Source organism: Phyllostomus discolor, chromosome 3 (assembly GCF_004126475.2).
Source record: "Phyllostomus discolor isolate MPI-MPIP mPhyDis1 chromosome 3, mPhyDis1.pri.v3, whole genome shotgun sequence".
NCBI lineage: Eukaryota > Metazoa > Chordata > Mammalia > Chiroptera > Phyllostomidae > Phyllostomus > Phyllostomus discolor.
In genome coordinates, this window is record NC_040905.2 from 186014966 (window position 1) to 186032032 (window position 17067).

At 38.4% G+C, this 17067-nt stretch overlaps 1 protein-coding gene across 3 annotated transcripts in view; it reads left to right on the top strand.

Annotated features, from left to right (window-relative positions):
- The window catches only part of NCBP1 (nuclear cap binding protein subunit 1), a 37090-nt gene that overhangs the window by 6007 nt on the left and 14016 nt on the right, over positions 1-17067 (top strand). Inside the window, exons 2-14 of one of the 3 annotated variants that reach the window (XM_028511233.2) lie at positions 777-865; positions 1422-1522; positions 3377-3533; positions 4568-4675; positions 5251-5372; positions 6803-6872; positions 7328-7543; positions 10409-10506; positions 11085-11148; positions 12628-12738; positions 14713-14777; positions 16241-16303; positions 16534-16608. In XM_028511233.2, the coding sequence (XP_028367034.1) occupies positions 777-865; positions 1422-1522; positions 3377-3533; positions 4568-4675; positions 5251-5372; positions 6803-6872; positions 7328-7543; positions 10409-10506; positions 11085-11148; positions 12628-12738; positions 14713-14777; positions 16241-16303; positions 16534-16608 (1339 nt within the window). Of the gene's footprint in view, positions 1-776; positions 866-1419; positions 1552-3376; positions 3534-4567; positions 4676-5250; positions 5373-6802; positions 6873-7327; positions 7544-10408; positions 10507-11084; positions 11149-12627; positions 12739-14712; positions 14778-16240; positions 16304-16533; positions 16609-17067 lie in introns of those variants that run through there. The other 2 variants (XM_028511241.2, XM_036021953.1) reach the window with 2 other exon arrangements.

Sequence of the window (17067 nt, forward strand, 5' to 3'; positions counted from 1 at the left end):
GGAGTCTGAACAGTAGACGGTCCAGTGTCTAAGGTTGATTTGTAGCACAGCGTCATTCGACTTGAAGTCTTCAGCCACCAAAAGGACAAATAGGTGATTGGTAATGATTTCAGAATGGTAGGTATTTTTTAAGGTTCTTTAAATGATATGGTTTTTGAATATAATAGCATCAGTAGTTAAAGTAGGGAATCAAGAGCCAGTTAAAGCAGGGAATTGTAGAACATATTTTGTTCCCACCAACTATTTGCTCTACAGCTAAGGACTTTTTTTTTTAGTTTGTCTGCTGGTTGTAATCCATCAGTTTACATAATGATTTTCATTATCACGGTGAGTAGTGCTGGTACCAATAGGTTTTAGGAACAGGAACTGAGGAACAGTCAATGAGTCCCATGGAAAGAACGGAAGTAGCAGTACAGATGTTACAGAGTAGCGTGCTTGCCTGTGGTTAGCACCGTCCTCAGACATGGAGAGGGCCGCCGCACTTGGAGCTCCGTGGGGCGCCTTTCACACAAAATTTAACATAAATAATGTCTCCTGTTAATAATAATGCCGTATGTTAACAATATTATGTATTAACATAAATACAGCGGCCCGGATATGGAGACCGTTGTTAATCCAGCCTGGGCTGAGAAGCAGAGGGCCAGTTAACACTAGCGCTGTGTGTAAACAAACAGCGGGGCTTCTAGTAAAAAAGAGACCGTAACGTTTAAAAAGTTAAATAAGTTTTGCGACAGTGAATTTATCATGAAATGTTATTTTTTACCTGGTTGAAACAGGGGGACAGCCTCACAAAAGGAGAAAGACCTCTGATGCAAATGAAACTGAAGACCATTTGGAATCTTTAATATGCAAAGTAGGAGAAAAGGTATGCACCAAACAGGGCACAGACCTCGGGCTGGGGCTGATGTGGGCTGTGCTTGGGTTAATTGCATCAGCTGAAAACCCCTCGGTGGCAGTCTGTTTGGGCAGAGCTTGTTTAGCCATGCGTCTGTATCCCAAAATGTGCCTGTTAAAAGCTTTGGAATGCAGATAATTGAGAATTAAATGTTTTTCGTACTTTTTATAGAATATGAATCTTGAAAGAAATTTTAGGGAATAGTCTAAGTTTATCAATGAAGAGCCAAACAAGTCCCAAATACTTAATTTGCCCAGAGTCATATAGCGAGTGAATTGGAGATAGAATAGAGCCCAGGATGTCTTCCTTTCTAATGCTCAGTCTACTGTCTTAGACTGCTTGCTTTTTACATTTCATTTGTCCTCTTCCCGTGGATTTCTAAAAAAACTGTACTGCGTAATTGATCTGTATAAAGCCTATCTTAGTGCCTTGTGTGTGTGAGACTATTTTATGGTCACCTAGAAGATTTTAATTTACCACTTGCTGATGAATACCTAATTGGCGTTTTCTGTGCTGTCCTCCGCAGAGTGCCTGCTCTTTGGAGAGCAACCTAGAAGGCTTGGCTGGCGTTTTGGAAGCTGACCTTCCTAACTACAAGAGCAAGATCTTAAGGCTCCTTTGTACAGTGTATGTATGCAAAAGATTTGTGAATCCAGGTGATAATGTATTATCTACTCTTCAATGCTTTGAGAAATGTTCAAAAGATGTGTTCATGTTCCATATGTGGTCAGCTTTCCTTCTGCTGGGAAGTTTGTACAGATGAAACGACCTTTTGGTTAACTCTCTTTCTTAGAGATAAATAGAACTAAAATTGAGCACTTGCCTTATGTTTTGTTTCTTGGAACCTGAGAATTATTTGGGTTGGCTATTTTTAAGTGAGAAAGTAGACATTTTCACATTCAGAGATTTTAAACACATACATTTAAATATATTTAATAGAATTTAACTTGTATTTTTAACCAGTGCCAAACAAATTTGAAAACCAATCACTCAAATAATAACCGTTCTTGGGAAGCTAAAGAAGCTTTTGAAGCTATTAATAGGCAGAGTCTTCATGAGTTACATTAGCCAGAACAAGTGTCAGTATTTAAGTCGTGAGGAAACTAAAGTGGGAAGAGTCTCACGTGGAACATGAGACAGTCTCTCCTAGGGGTCAGTCTGCGCTGTAGACTCGCACCTCCCAGACTCTGAATTGTACGCCTCGCAAGAAGTAGCTCTCACTTCTGGGCTAATGGGTCTTTGTACTTTAGATGAAATTATAAATTATCTAGTGTGTGTTTTTACATTGTGATGATGACTTTTATTTAAGTTGTCATTTCAATTATTTTAAAATAATATTCTTAATACCTACAGCTCATTTTTGAAATTTAAAAATGTACATACACATTCAGTGAATCCCTTTTTTTTTTTAGTGGATTTCATTTTAACCACTCACAATTTAAGTTACAATTTTTAAAGGGAATCCAATTACTATTCAGGAACACATTTCTTAGACTAAGAAGCTACTAAAAAAGGTCATGTGCTGTAGTTACCCATCACCATCAGATGTCTTCTGTTTTAAAAGCATTTATTAGAATGAAATGGATTCACACTTAAACTCTAAAGGAAGTAAGTCATTACTTTTTTAGGCATGCGGTAGTTACTGTCAAAGGAGGGATTTTTGTTTTAAACCTAAATCACCCCTAACACTCTGCTAGGTACCTGGGAAAACCTGAAAAGTGTATGAGAATCTGAGTGAGCATGAATTCCTGTTCGCTTTTCTTGTTTAGCTGATTTCTAAAGGCTGCCGAGATTGGGGAGTAACACTTGCTTCTCCCAAAGGCTTACTGCTGTAATCCTCTTCCCTTCCTTTCAAATAACCGTAATGAAATTTAACACACTTAGAGGAAGCAAACTGGGATGTAAAGAAATCTTACTGTATCAGAGTACCATTTTAAAATTTCAGTAATTTAACTGATAGAAGCTTAGTTGAAACTAGTTTTAGTTCTGAATTTTCTCTGAGCAACCAGAATTGTTTTCTCAGAGTGGAACCTCATGTTAACATTCAGTTAGCCAAGTTCGGGAAGGCTGCATCTCGCCCCGTAACGATTCTGCATAGAAGACGCTCGTTCCTCCCCCCAGTATTTCTGAGATACTTCACCATGCAAACCATTTTCTGTAGAAGTATTCAGTTCCACTAAACATGGAATAAGAGCTCATCTATCATTAGTTATATTTTTTTTCAGTTATATTTTTTTTCAGACAGTGTTTTATTTTTTTAACTCTTGGATTAACTAATTAGAATTAAAATGAAAATTGTGAAATACCTGTAACTCTTCTCAATATTTATGCCTTCTCTGAAGTAGTTTTAAAAACAGCTAAAAGTAATCCTGTTCCAAAGTTAATAAAATGCTAACAGACTTATGTAATGATACAAATTCAGCAACTTAACATAATGCTGTTGTTCTGGGGTTTTCTTGTTGAACTGGGTTTTCAAATCAGTGCACGTCTGTTACCCGAGAAGTTGACAATTTATACAACGTTAGTTGGACTGCTGAATGCCAGGAATTACAACTTCGGTGGAGAATTCGTAGAAGCCATGATTCGTCAACTTAAAGAATCTTTGAAAGCAAATAATTATAATGAAGCTGTATATTTGGTAAGGTTTTTGTTTGTTTGTTTGTTTTGGTGTATCAAGACATGGACAGAGGGAAGTGAACTACAACCAAATGATCTGTCTTGTCTCTATTTTTATTTTGAGAGTACGCTTATTAAAGCTGGGGACAGTGAAGCAAGGAAGAGCTTAGGACAGAAGCAGCAACAAGAGAAAGCCTGTGCAGGGCCACTTCGGCCCCCTGAGAAATGAAAGGCAGTTACAGAAGTCATTCGCCGCAGGGCTGGCGTTGGCTCACTGAGAAGGGGTCTTGGAGACAGCGTCAGGGGCTCGGGCCGATGGGCAGCTACTGCTCGTTGTTTCCCTGGTTGCAGGTCTTGTAGAGACTCTTAGAGTTTAGGAGATGCGCACCTGTGGGGGGAGAAAAGAGGGGGTGTGTTCCTGGGAGGGAGAGCGCGCCTATTCTTTTCCGATACACGGTTCCCCACTCACCACATCAGCTGCTCTTTTGAAACTGTTCTCATTAAGAATAGTTTCAGTTAAAGGTACCACAGAGTCCATTACCAAGTCCAGTGGTTTCTTGTCCCTTGTTCATCTCCCTGTAGTATATGCTTCTTTACACATATGTCTTGGTTCTTGCAGCAATAGCCAAATAGAAAAAAAGATTACAGGTTGAAGTAGCCAGACTATTACGGTCCCAGCTCTTAGTGCAGTGTGGGGTAGGACCCTGTAAAGTCCAGATTCCTGTGCTCCATCAGGTCTCGGTGACAGCTGCTCAGCTCTGCTGCGGCAGCCCAGAGACAGCCACAGACAACATGTAAACAAATGGTCGTGGCTGCAGTTCAATTTTATGTACCTTATATAAGTCATAAAGCATTCTTTGGGGGTTTTTCCAAACATTTATATATGGAAAAATGATTCTTAGTTCGCAGGCTATGCAAAAGAAACACAGGCAGCAGGCTAGATTTGGCCCTTGGGCTCTAGTTTTTCCACACCCGTGGTTTCACCCTTATAAGATCATTTGTTTGGTTATTATTTTAGCAGACATTTCAGCTTAATAGAATTGTTTTCCCCCACAGGTTCGTTTTTTATCTGATCTTGTGAATTGTCACGTCATTGCAGCCCCGTCAATGGTTGCTATGTTTGAAAATTTTGTAAGTGTAACTCAGGAAGAGGATGTACCTCAGGTAAGAAAGCTCCATATGCTGAATCTTGTCCACATAGTACCAGGAATTTTTCACTGTAACCCTTATTATTAAAAAACAAAAGATAGCCCTGGCCGGTGTGGCTTAGTGGATTGAGCACCAGCCTGCAAATTGAAAGGTCGCCAGGTTGATTGCCAGTCATGGCATGTGCCTGGGTTGCGGGCCAGGTCTCCAGGTCAGGGCGTGCAAGAGGCAACCAATTGATGTATCTCTTGCACACTGATGTTTCTCTCTCTCTCTTTCTTCCTCCCTTCCCCTCTCCCTAAAAGTAAATAAAATCTTTTAAGATAATAGCACATTATCATGCTATAAATTTTTAATATCTAAAAGTTAAGTCAGTTGGTATACTGGTGGGTTCTCATGACATCTGAATGTTAAATGATTCTGTCTAGTAAGATTAAAATTAAAATACCTAGAAATGCTCTGAATGAACTAGATGTCTTACTTAAGCCCTGTTAAATAGTTTCAACAGAATTTCATTCAAGAATAAATATGCATACAATATGAAAGAAAATGAACTAGCACATATTAAACTCACCTTCTAAAACATTCTTTAGGTGCGACGGGATTGGTACGTGTACGCGTTTTTGTCATCTTTGCCCTGGGTCGGAAAGGAGTTGTATGAGAAGAAGGATGCAGAGATGGACCGCATCTTTGCCAACACGGAAAGCTATCTTAAGTAAGGGCACAGCTCCTAGTTCTGTTTGTTGTTAGGGCAAGGATGGCTTCCTGGTACCATAAATGTTATGTTTTGTCTGTTTTAGTAATACCATTTGAATTGCATTTCTCAAAAACAAGCTGTAGAGTTCCCTGAGGCTTTCTCTAGGTAATTTCGTTCCCCACTGTTGTAACTTACCGAGATCTCACAGCAATCAAGTATGTTGATCACTTGGTTCAAACACGAAGAGGGGTTAGTAACATGGCTGCTGCTGAGCTGCTTTTGTGCATATTGCAAAGGCATAAAACATCTTAATGCAGTGGCTCTGAATATCAGTGTGCGTAAGAATTCTCTGTGATACTTACTGTGCTCTAATCCCACCCCCAGACCTACTGAGTCACAGTACTGTAGAGATTTGGACATCTGTGTTACTAATTTATGCCACAAGCAGAGAACATAGAACATATTTATTTCACGCAGGTTAATTGTAAACCAAGTCCTTTAAACCAGTGTTCTTTAATCTTTAATGCTAACAGTAGGTCTTATTAGTAAACTTATGCTTAATTATCCAGTAACTAGGTAATGGCTTTGTGTCCCTTAATTTTTCAGAATAATTCTGTTATGTTTCATTTTCTATCTATTCATAGATACTTCTTTGGGTATTGTTAATATCTACTTTGTTATAAGTAAAGCTAAAAAAAAGTCTAAAGATAGAAATCTGCTTCTTTTAATATGTTAAATGACCTTTAAATGTTCTTATAGTTTTGACAAGTTGTGCTGGTTTTCTTTAAAAATGTAGATTTTGCCAAGGAATAAAAATAAAAGTGAATGAATGCCCTAGGATTTGAGTGCTGGCATGCGTCCTTCCCCGTTTTATACGCACAGTAGTTCACTGTGCGCACTGCTCTTAACTTGCTTTCCCCGCTTAATATAACTTGGATCTGTTGCGTAAACACATAAGCTCTACCTTACTCCTTTCAACAGTTGTACAGTATTCCACTCTTTCAATGTGCCATCATTGCTTTAACTAGTTTCTTTAAATATTTCTTTCCAGTTGGAAATATTTATTTCTGTTGCTATTATAAACTATGTCTCAGTGAATATTCTTGTACAGATGTCTTAGTGTACATGTGGAAATATATTCATGGAGGATATGAATTCTTTGAAATGGCATTTCTGGGTGAAGTGTCTTAATTTTAACTGATAGATTTAGCCGAGTTACTTTGCAAAGACATGCTCTCCCAGATCTTCCCGAGAGATTATAGTAGCGTTTGAAACTGCACGTTTGCCTACGTTTTGGTAAAACAGTACCTTGTCAAATTTTTGATATCTGCCAAATTGATAGATAAAAATGTATTGCACTGCTTTCATTTGCATTTTATTAAGAAAGCAACTGAACATCTTTCATGTTTTTAAAAACCTAAATTGGAGATTTTTATTTTTATCTTCAGGAGACGTCAAAAGACTCATGTGCCCATGTTACAAGTATGGACTGCTGAGAAACCACATCCACAGGAGGAGGTAAATTGATTCCAGTCTCTTGTGATACAGGCACAGTCACTTCTTGAGTACATCCTCGTCTCTGTGATGTATTCAGGTCACTCCACTTCTGTGCCTTAGCTAGGTGTCCGCTTTTTGTTCGGGGGCTGGCCTCCGCATAGCCCTGGGCATATCGTGGATCTTTAATAAACGTTAGAATGTAACGAAACATTCCCTGTTCTGGGGGATTTCAGATGTCATAGAGTTTACATATTTTTTTACTTAAATGCGTAGTTTGAAATATGTAATGGGTAATAGCCTCAGACACACAGACTTTATAAAGGCATTAGCACCATGCCTTTGTACTGTATTTAATTGCAAGTTAGCTTACTTTTGTACCGTCTTTCAAAAGTAGTGATTATGGGTTTTGTCTACTCAACGTGTTATTTCTTCTAGCCTCCAAATATATATTAATTATTAAAACTTGATGTCTTTAGTATTTAGATTGCCTGTGGGCCCAGATTCAGAAATTGAAAAAGGATCGCTGGCAGGAGCGGCACATCCTAAGACCTTATCTTGCCTTTGACAGCATCCTGTGTGAAGCACTCCAGCACAATTTGCCTCCTTTTACACCTCCTCCTCACACCGAGGACTCAGTGTACCCAATGCCAAGGGTCATCTTCAGAATGTTTGATTACACAGACGACCCCGAGGTACGTGACCAGCAAAGGTTCCTGTCAGAGGGCCTGGGTTGCCTTGTACTTAGGGTTTGATCTGGTTTGGATTATGCCCCCAATACATTGTAATTTTAAGTTGTTTATTACCTAAGAGGGTCAGTGGCAATAAAGTTAACAGTTTAATTGAATGGCATTACCTCATTATGCAAGAAATTATATTCAGCATGTGTATATAGACTAAGAGACAGCACAGTGTGCAGTTGAAGAGAGTGGGTTCAAGAGCCAGATTGGTTTGGTTTTAACCCTGGTTTAGTCAGATCTTAGCTTTGTGATCGAGGGTAATATACCTCTCTACCTCAGCTTCCTGATGGAATAATAATAGTGTCTCATAAAGCTGTAAAAGGATTAAGTTATATATTAATAAACAAAATGGGTAGAAGAGAATGAATAATGAATGCTCAATACCTTTAGCTATTCTTAATAGTGCTATTTTTCAAGAAAAATACCCAATGTTAGAGATTATCCATCTCTCTAACCCTTACAGCTTGTCCTATTCATATTATGTAATTATTTTTTATTTTCTATTTTATTTTTTAAATTATATTTTATTGATTATACTATTACAGTTGTCCTGATTTTTCCCCTTTTTCTCCGCTCCACCCCCACCCCCACCCCCACCCACCATTGTTCATGTCCATGGGTCATATGTGTAAGTTCTTTGGTGACTCCATTTCCTATACTGTAATAATTTTTTTAAAAGAAAGTACTTTTAATTAAAAAACCCCAAAGATGAGTATAAGCTGAATTTATAATTTTAAAATGTCTCTATTCTTACTGTGATGTCAAGTTGTTGGCAGCCATTATACTTTAACGATTAAGAAAGTGTATAATTTTGCTACTGACATTTTATTAACAAATAAAAGCTTACATTGTGCCCTGACCAGTGTTGCTCAGTTCGTTGGGCATTGTCCTGCAAAGTGAAAGGTCGCCAGTTGATTCCCAGTCAGGGCACGTACTTGGGTTGTGGGTTCAGTCCCCAGTTGGGGTGAGTGAGAGAGAAAGCCAATCGATGTTTCTCCCTCACATCAGTGTTTCTCTCCCTTTCTTTCTCATTCCTTTCCCCTCTCTCTGAAAAATAAATAAATATTTTTAAAAATGTACACTGCAACTATGTTTCAATTACTTTATACTTCTGCATTTGAATGGCTGACTTAACTTGAATAGCCAAGCAGCAGGCCCAGTGATGACTGGCTTTGTTCAGACTGGAAACTCACAAGGCAGCGTGCCTGCTGCTTAGTGCGTGATTTTCAACTGGTGCGTGCTGGTGTGTCTCAAAAGTTGTTAGACATGCAGTACCTGGCTGTTTAGTCAGGAGCACTGACCTGGTTTCCCTTGCATTGTCAAGTTGAAAATGTCAGCAAAACCCAATAATGGCCATCTGGTGTGACTGAATCTAAATCATACCTTTTTTTTGTCAGACTGGCAAAAATATAATTTTTTGGCGTGCCGTAGATTTTTAGTAATTAGTTTGTGTGCCATGAGGTGAGAAAGTTTGGAAATCTCTGGCTTAGTGCATCCTAGTCAGTATAGATCAGAGTTTCTAGGTTCAGCTAGATTGACATTTTGGGCTGTATAATTCTTTGTTGTGGGGAGCTGTCCTGGGAATTGTAGGATGCTTAGCGGCATCTCTGGCCTCTGCCCTCTAATTGTCGGTAGCATTTAGAAGCTAAATGTCAGTTGTACAACCAAAAATGTGTCCAGCCTTTGCCTGATGTTCTCTCATGGGCAAAATTGTCCCCAGTCCAGAACTGTTGGCTTAAGAACCAGTATTACCATCTGAGGTCAAATCTGAGTTTTCCTTCTCTTCTCTTTTTCTGTCCTGCCGTAAATTGGTTAATGACCAGTGAAAATTTGGTATATGTGTGATCTATCTCAGTAAAAAACCATCAGGTAATTAGTTATGTATATGGAATTATCATCTTGTAATCCACTTTGCTACATACGTGTAATATATGTATATATATGTAATAAACACTTAGCCAACATTATATAATGGTTTAAGTAGGTTTCTCTAATTGAAAGTCTAATTTACATTTAAGACTTTTAGACTCTTTGTGATTAGGTATTAGTCTGTGCAGGGAGCTGGAATGGGACCTCAAACCTTACCCCACCTGTACTGTTCACAGTTAATGGTGCTGCCTCTGTAATGTCCCCGCCATGCTTTGCCAGAAGAGCGTAAAATACAGAATATCTATTCCCTTCAAACTGAAGAGGATTGGGGATTTTTTGCTCTGGTCTCTGAAAAAAAAAATGTTTGTTTTGAAGAATTAGATACTATGGAGAAGGTTAAAGTAAAAGTCACCATTAAGAGTCTATAATAGTAAATAATAAGTAAATAAAGATAAACTCAGTCTGTTTGCTTTGCATATACTTTCTTAAAAAATTAGACAATATATAGGTAATATTTTTTAACCTTTTTTAAACAATATGATGTGGGTATCTTACAATTCATACATGATTTTTATGCCTATATTTGATTTAAATTTTCCCTCCATTTTATTGTGGAAATAATTCATCCTTAAAGTTTATCAAAGCAAATCAAACTCTGTAGGGCTCGTGATACACAAAAATGACTTTGTTTCTAACGAGGATCGAGGTGGGCGGTGGCAGGTGGTGTCAGAGGTCGAGGAGAGACACGGCGGCTGCCGCTCTAGCTCTGCTGCAGGTACAAGTGCACACGGCGGCGAAGCCTGCCGCCAGCACAGAGCGTTCACACTTCCGCACTTTCATCCCCCGCACCCATCGTAGCGTGGAATGTGATAAACTCTCAAATATTTGTTGAATAAATGAAAGAAGATCTTTTTCTAGGTCTGTAATATATACAATTGGTTTTCTTTCCAGGGTCCTGTAATGCCAGGGAGTCATTCAGTGGAGAGATTTGTAATAGAGGAGAATCTTCACTGCATCATTAAGTCTCACTGGAAAGAAAGAAAGACTTGGTAGGATTCTTTTCTTGTTACTTTTAGAGTGGAGAAAAGGTAGCAGTTTTGATAAGAACAAGTTGTACGTTAAGAGTGTAAGAATATCTCACCTCCTGATACCCTGTCTTGCAAAGACCAGTCTGCTTTGCTTCCTCAAAATAGTACTTTTCTGGGAGCTATGTAGTACTTTAAAATAATGCATATGATTGTAGCTCTTTTTGTGTGGACATTTGTGATATGCTGTGGACAAATAATATTGTCTTCAGCCTTGGAAATTTTGGTTTACATTTTAAGGTGGAAAGGAATAGTGTCTTTTGGAAGTGGTCTACCCTATTAAAACTTCTTAAGTTAGTAAATTTAATTTGCCTCCTTAATTGTTATTAAACTCCTTCTGATCTTTCAAAGAGTTTTGAATGCATTAAAGAGTTTCCTTATGGTAGACAAAATAATTTATGCTGTAGTGAAGTAACTGAAATCTAAAACATTTCAGAGAAGATTCCCTCTTCTTGTATCTAAACACACTGCTTTTGAAACTGCTTGTTTGATTGCTCATGTATCTTTGTATACTTACTGAACTTAAGTTATACTTCTTACAGTGCTGCGCAGCTGGTGAGCTACCCAGGGAAGAACAAGATCCCCTTGAACTACCACATAGTTGAGGTATGCATTCCACATGGAGCTTTTTCTAAGTTTCAGAATCTTTCTGTTGACTTAAAGTGCAGTCTACTTTCGGCTTACTGTGTTTTCTTGCTGCTTGTCAGGTACTGAAAGTTAACAGAGGAGCGAGGCAAGTGCTGTCTGTTTTGGTGCTCTGTTAGCCATGTTAGGACAGAGGAGAGAGGAGGTTGAAACCATTAGCCAAATGGAGTTTTGAGTTTCCTATAAATTATTTATATAGTGTGTCTTCATTCATGGATAGTTATCATGGATAATGTAAGTTACCTCTGGCACTGTCGATACATTGTCCACCTAACAGATGTATAAGTGACTTAAATACTTTAAAACACTATTACTGTAGGTAGATAATCTATTTTTAACTGTGTTTATCTGGCTTCTTCTTAGTAGCTATACCTGACTAGTACATTATTTCCTGTATCACAAGGTAGGATTAAGTGTGAATCTTTATTCTCAGAAATCAAAAAAGCCCGTTGCTTTGGAAGTAGGAAGAATGAATAAGGCTATTGACTCCATATGAAGTCATACAGAAGGATGATATTAGCAGTACATTTGAACACCTTGTGAGATTCATGTCCTGAAAAAGTGTTTCAGGGCTGTATGTAGCCCTGTATATGTATACACAGTTTGCCCGTGGGTCAGACTGTCGATTACATATTCCTTTAAGTTAAAGTACTCATGAGCATTGTCATGACGTGTTATTTAAGATTCACTTGTTTATTTATACTGCACTTGTGTGCTTTCTTAAAAGTGTACTGCGTCTGTCCAGGTTTTACAAAATTTGAGAGTAAGCTTAGGCCCTGAATTTGACTCACTGACATGTCAATTGAAGTGCAAAATCTAAGTCATATCTTTAAACCTGCAAAATGTGTAGGAAGTCATCAGAATGAAGCACGGAAGTGGGGGAGGTGGGATTCAGAGGAAGGAGTGCAGATCAGGCTTTAGACTTTTAGGTGGGTGATCCACAGATTACCGAGGGAGGGAGGGAGGGAACAAGTTTCTGAACAAGAAGCATGGCAGAGAAGTCCTAGATTATCAAAACGGTTTCCGGGCACCAGTTTTATGTAGCAGTGTGGGATGACTTGACTCAGATCTTCTGTTTGCATCCTCAGAGTCCCATAAGTGTTCATACTGCTTAACTGGTGGGAATGAGATGGACGGATCTGTGAGTGCCTCAGTAAATCCACTCCAGAGTTGCGATTTCATTGCATGGTTCTCTGGGAGTATCAGATAGCATTAATATTTGCATATCCTTATTTGATGGAGTTACAGGAAGGAGAGATTTTTATTACAGCATTAAAGTTTAGATCTTCATGTTTTAAACAGCATAATTTTAAAGATTAAAAAGTAGTTATTCTTCTGTTGTGAATGTCACAGAGTTAGAAGCTACCTTTAGAACGCTGAGGTCTTTCTGTACTTGGCGTGCATAGATCGAACTGGGTTCTGACTGCCGGTTCTTTGTAGGTGATCTTTGCAGAGCTGTTTCAGCTTCCAGCACCACCTCACATCGAAGTGATGTACACGACGCTGCTCATCGAACTGTGCAAACTGCAGCCTGGCTCTCTGCCCCAAGTCGTATCCTTTCCTTTGTTTTTTCAACTACTCTCGTCGACCTGGCTTTAAAAAAGTATTAAATATTTCTGCTTGTGGGTTTAAATCACTTCATGAAAATAGTTTGACATTTATTTATTTTTTATTTAGTTATTTTATTGTTGTTCAAGTACAGTTGTCTGCATTAACCCCCCACTACTCACCCCCACCGTAGCCTTCCCCACCTCCCTCCCCTGATTCCACCCCCCCTTGGTTTTGTCCATGTGTCCTTTATAGTAGTTCCTGAAAACCCTTCTCCCTTTTCCCCCCATTCCCCTCCCACCTCCCCTCTGGTCACTGTCAGTTCTTAATTTCAGTGTCTCTGGTTATATTTTGCTTGCTTGTTTGTTTTGTTGATTAGGTTCTACTTAAAGGTGAGATCATATGGTATTTGTCCTTCACTGCCTGGCTTATTTCACTTAACATAATGCTCTCCAGTTCCACCCATGCTGTTGCAGAGGGTAGGAGCTCCTTCTTTCTTTCTGCTGCATAGAATTCCATTGTGTAAATGTACCATAATTTTTTGATCCATTCATTTACTGATGGGCACTTAGGTTGCTTCCAGCACTTGGCTATTATAATTGTGCTTCTATGAACATTGGGGTGCATAGGTTCTTTTGGATTGGTGGTTCAGAGTTCTTAGGATATAATCCTAGCAGTGGAATTGCCAGGTCAAAAGGCAGTTCCATTTTTAGTTTTCTGAGAAAATTCCATACTGTTTTCCACAGTGGCTGCACCAGTCTGCATTCCCACTAACAGTGCATTAGGGTTCCCTTTTCTCCACATCCTCGCCAACACTTGTCTGTTGATTTGTTTATGATGGCCATTCTGACCAGTGAGAAGTGGTATCTCATTGTGGTTTTAATTTGCATCTCTCTGATGGCTAGTGATGCTGAGCATCCTTTCATATGTCTCTAGGCCCTCTGTGTGTCCTCCTTGGAGAAGTGCCTGTTCAGGTCCTTTGCCCATTTTTTAATTGGGTTGTTTGTCCTCCTGGAATGGAGTCATGTGAGTTTTTTGTATATTTTGGACATCAAACCATTGTCCAAGATATCATTGGCAAATATGTTAAAACAGCCACTTCAGTAAATGCTGTTGGGAGAGCTGGACAACTACATGCAAAAAATAAAACTCAATCACCAGCTTACACCATACACAAAACCAAATTCAAGGTGAATAAAAGACTTAATATTTTTAAGTCGTGACACCATAAAACTCCTAGAGGAAAACAGGCAGGAAAATCTCAGATATTTCATGCAGCAATATTTTCACTGATACATCCCCTAGAGCAAGGGACATTCCTTTTAAAGTTAAACATGTGTACCATGCAATCCTGCCATTCAACTCTTAGGTATTAAGAGAAATGGAAGCACACATCCCTATAAAGACTTAGGAATTAATATTCATAGAAAACGTTACTTGTAATAACCTGAAGCTGGAAAAACCAAGTATCTCTCAATACATGAATGGACTAACAAATTTTCTTATACCTATACAATGTATTACTACTCTGTCATAAAAACGAACGAGTTTTTCATATCAGCAATAACATGAATGAATTTCAAAATAATTATGCTGACTAAAAATGCCAACTAAATAATTCTTACTATATGATTCTGTTTATACACAAAATCCTAGAAAATGCGAAGTACTCTAGTGGCAGCAAACCAATATTTGCTCGGGCACACGGGTTGGGGGCAGGGAGAAGGGATTACAGAGGAGCATGGGGAACTTTGGAGGCCATGTAAATGTTCATTATTTTGATTTCATGGGTGTGTACAGGTCAGGTTCATCATACGTTGATATCTTGAAGCTATTTTTTTAAAGGTCAATTACATGAAAAGACGTTCAGCATCATTAGTCCTTTTACAGACTTCTAAGAAATGTTATTTATTTTTTCTGTCACAACTTACTTTGAAGGAGGGTGGAGAACAGTTTTCCTTAGCCTCAAATTCACAGCTTGCACAGGCGACCGAAATGCTGTACATGCGTTTGGACACGATGAGCACCACGTGTGTAGACAGGTACCGTGATGCCTTATTTCTGTGCCGGCTTTCCACTGCTTCCGCTCCCCGTGCTGGGGAAAGAACTGGGCTTGCCTTTTTAAGAATATCCAAGTTGATTTTTCTTTGTTGCTTGTCCAAAATAATTCTTTTTTAAATTTTAATCATTGTTCAAATACAGTTTTCTCCCTTTTACTCCCAATCCAGCCTGCCCACAAAAATAATTCTTTGCATTAAAAATAAAACTCATGTAAAGGAGAAAAAATTTTTAAATAAAGCTCATACTTGTAATGTCACATTACACTTTCTAGTCTGATTTTCAGCATGAAATGATGCCTGTGCTGAGGTTTTCATTTCATTCAGTGTTTACTTGTTTGGTGCTTTGGTATAATTACACTTTTCCCACTGTAATTGGGTATGTAAGCTTTTAAAATGGGCTTTATGCTAATCTCTATGTAGAAGTAGAGGCTATATGTAAACATATATTTTTGTTTGTTTAGACATGGTATCTGCTTCTAAAATAATTAAGCTTCTACATAATTCCAGCTTCAAGGCTGTTTATACCAAAGACCGTATTGGAGTATTAGACCTGTGGTGATTACAGCCCACAGTCTTTCGGGTGAAACCTGTGTATCACCTTTATTAACTGGTACTTATTCCTTACCTCTTGTCAGTTTCCCAAATCAGATCAGGACAGATATTGAATATTTCTCCAATTTTCATGTTTTTTTATGTTCATTATTCAAATTCCACATCTGAACATTATCAGTAAGGGCTATTTTGTGTCATTACCTTGACTAATTTCAGTGACTGAAATTATGGGTACATGAGGGGTGTGCTTTAAGAATGTGATTGATCTTCCCAGTCTGATTAATAAAACTACCCGTTGTGTTGGCATCCCAGCTATGCCATTCATTCAGCAATATTTACTGGGCCCTTACAAATTCCACAGCATTGTATAGTTTGCTGTGGTGATCATTGTTAGATCAGATGTATTTTTAGGGGAGAAGGGGCTTCAGTGGTGTGTTTTGTTGTTTGTGGTGTAAAAAACATGGTATGATGATAAGCAATACTTTTGTTTCTGCCATTTATAAAATGTTTTATCTGCCATTTAATCTTACTTTGCCTCTGTTTCATTGTCAATAGAAAAAGTAATACATTCCTCAGAAGTTACTAAATTATATAAACACATACAAGGTTCCTGGCACAAAACCGGCACTCAAATCTATTACTCACTTAAAAAGGTAGCACTGTTAGAAGGAGTAAGGTAGGGAGCATTATTTACTGGAGTAGAGATGGGTCACAGGATTTGCAGAGGACACGTTGCTGTCACACGTGGCAGAAGGAACAGCTGTAGGCAGGGGTGTAGGCTGTCATTTCACTCTGTGAAATAGGGTTTTATTTGTCTGGAGGATTACATGAGTTCCTGGTATAAACTGTAACCATTCATTTCTCTGTGTTCCTTCCTCCCACTTCCTGTATAGGTTTATTAATTGGTTTTCCCATCATCTAAGTAACTTCCAGTTCCGTTGGAGCTGGGAAGATTGGTAAGTGGTATTGTGTTTTAGCTTTCCTTTCTTTAGTCTACCATAATTTTTAAAATACTATTAATATTTAAACCTGTAACAAAAACAATCTTCATGGTCTCAACGTTTATTTTTAAAATTTATATACATAAATGAAATAATTGAGGTAGAAGGAAACTGTGGCTAAGTACAAGTTAGGTGTAAGTGCAGGGTCTGTGGAAGAATTTAATAAAACTATGTTTCCTCGTTAGGTCAGATTGTCTTACTCAAGATCCTGAAAGTCCCAAACCAAAGTTTGTACGAGAAGTTCTAGAAAAATGTATGCGGTAAGTTCTTTGTGTTTTCTCTTTAGCTTAAGGTCTCCTAATTTCTCTGGGAGGGTTTTCTCTTCTCTGAATTTGTGCTGTTATGTCCAGAATATTTTTAAAATCCAAGTAGCTGCCTCCCTTCCTTGTTAGTTTTTCATGAAGATTTAGGCTGAAAAAAAATTTTAGGCAACCGTGACATCTGGATTCTGTGTGAATTAAACCAAGAAACTTTTTTGTCAGATATACTTTGAAATAATTTCAGACTTCAGGAAAGTTGACAGAATAGTACAGAGAACTTGGTCCTGATCATCCAGGTTCCCGCGTTAACATTTTACCACCTTTGTTCCCTTTCTCACTCCTTTCCCCTCTCTGTGTGTATACGCTCATTTTGTTGGTCTTTCTCTGAACCCCTTGTAACTAAGTGGCAGGCGACATCATCTCGTCACCTTTATTAAGTCCATCGCATATTCCCCCATG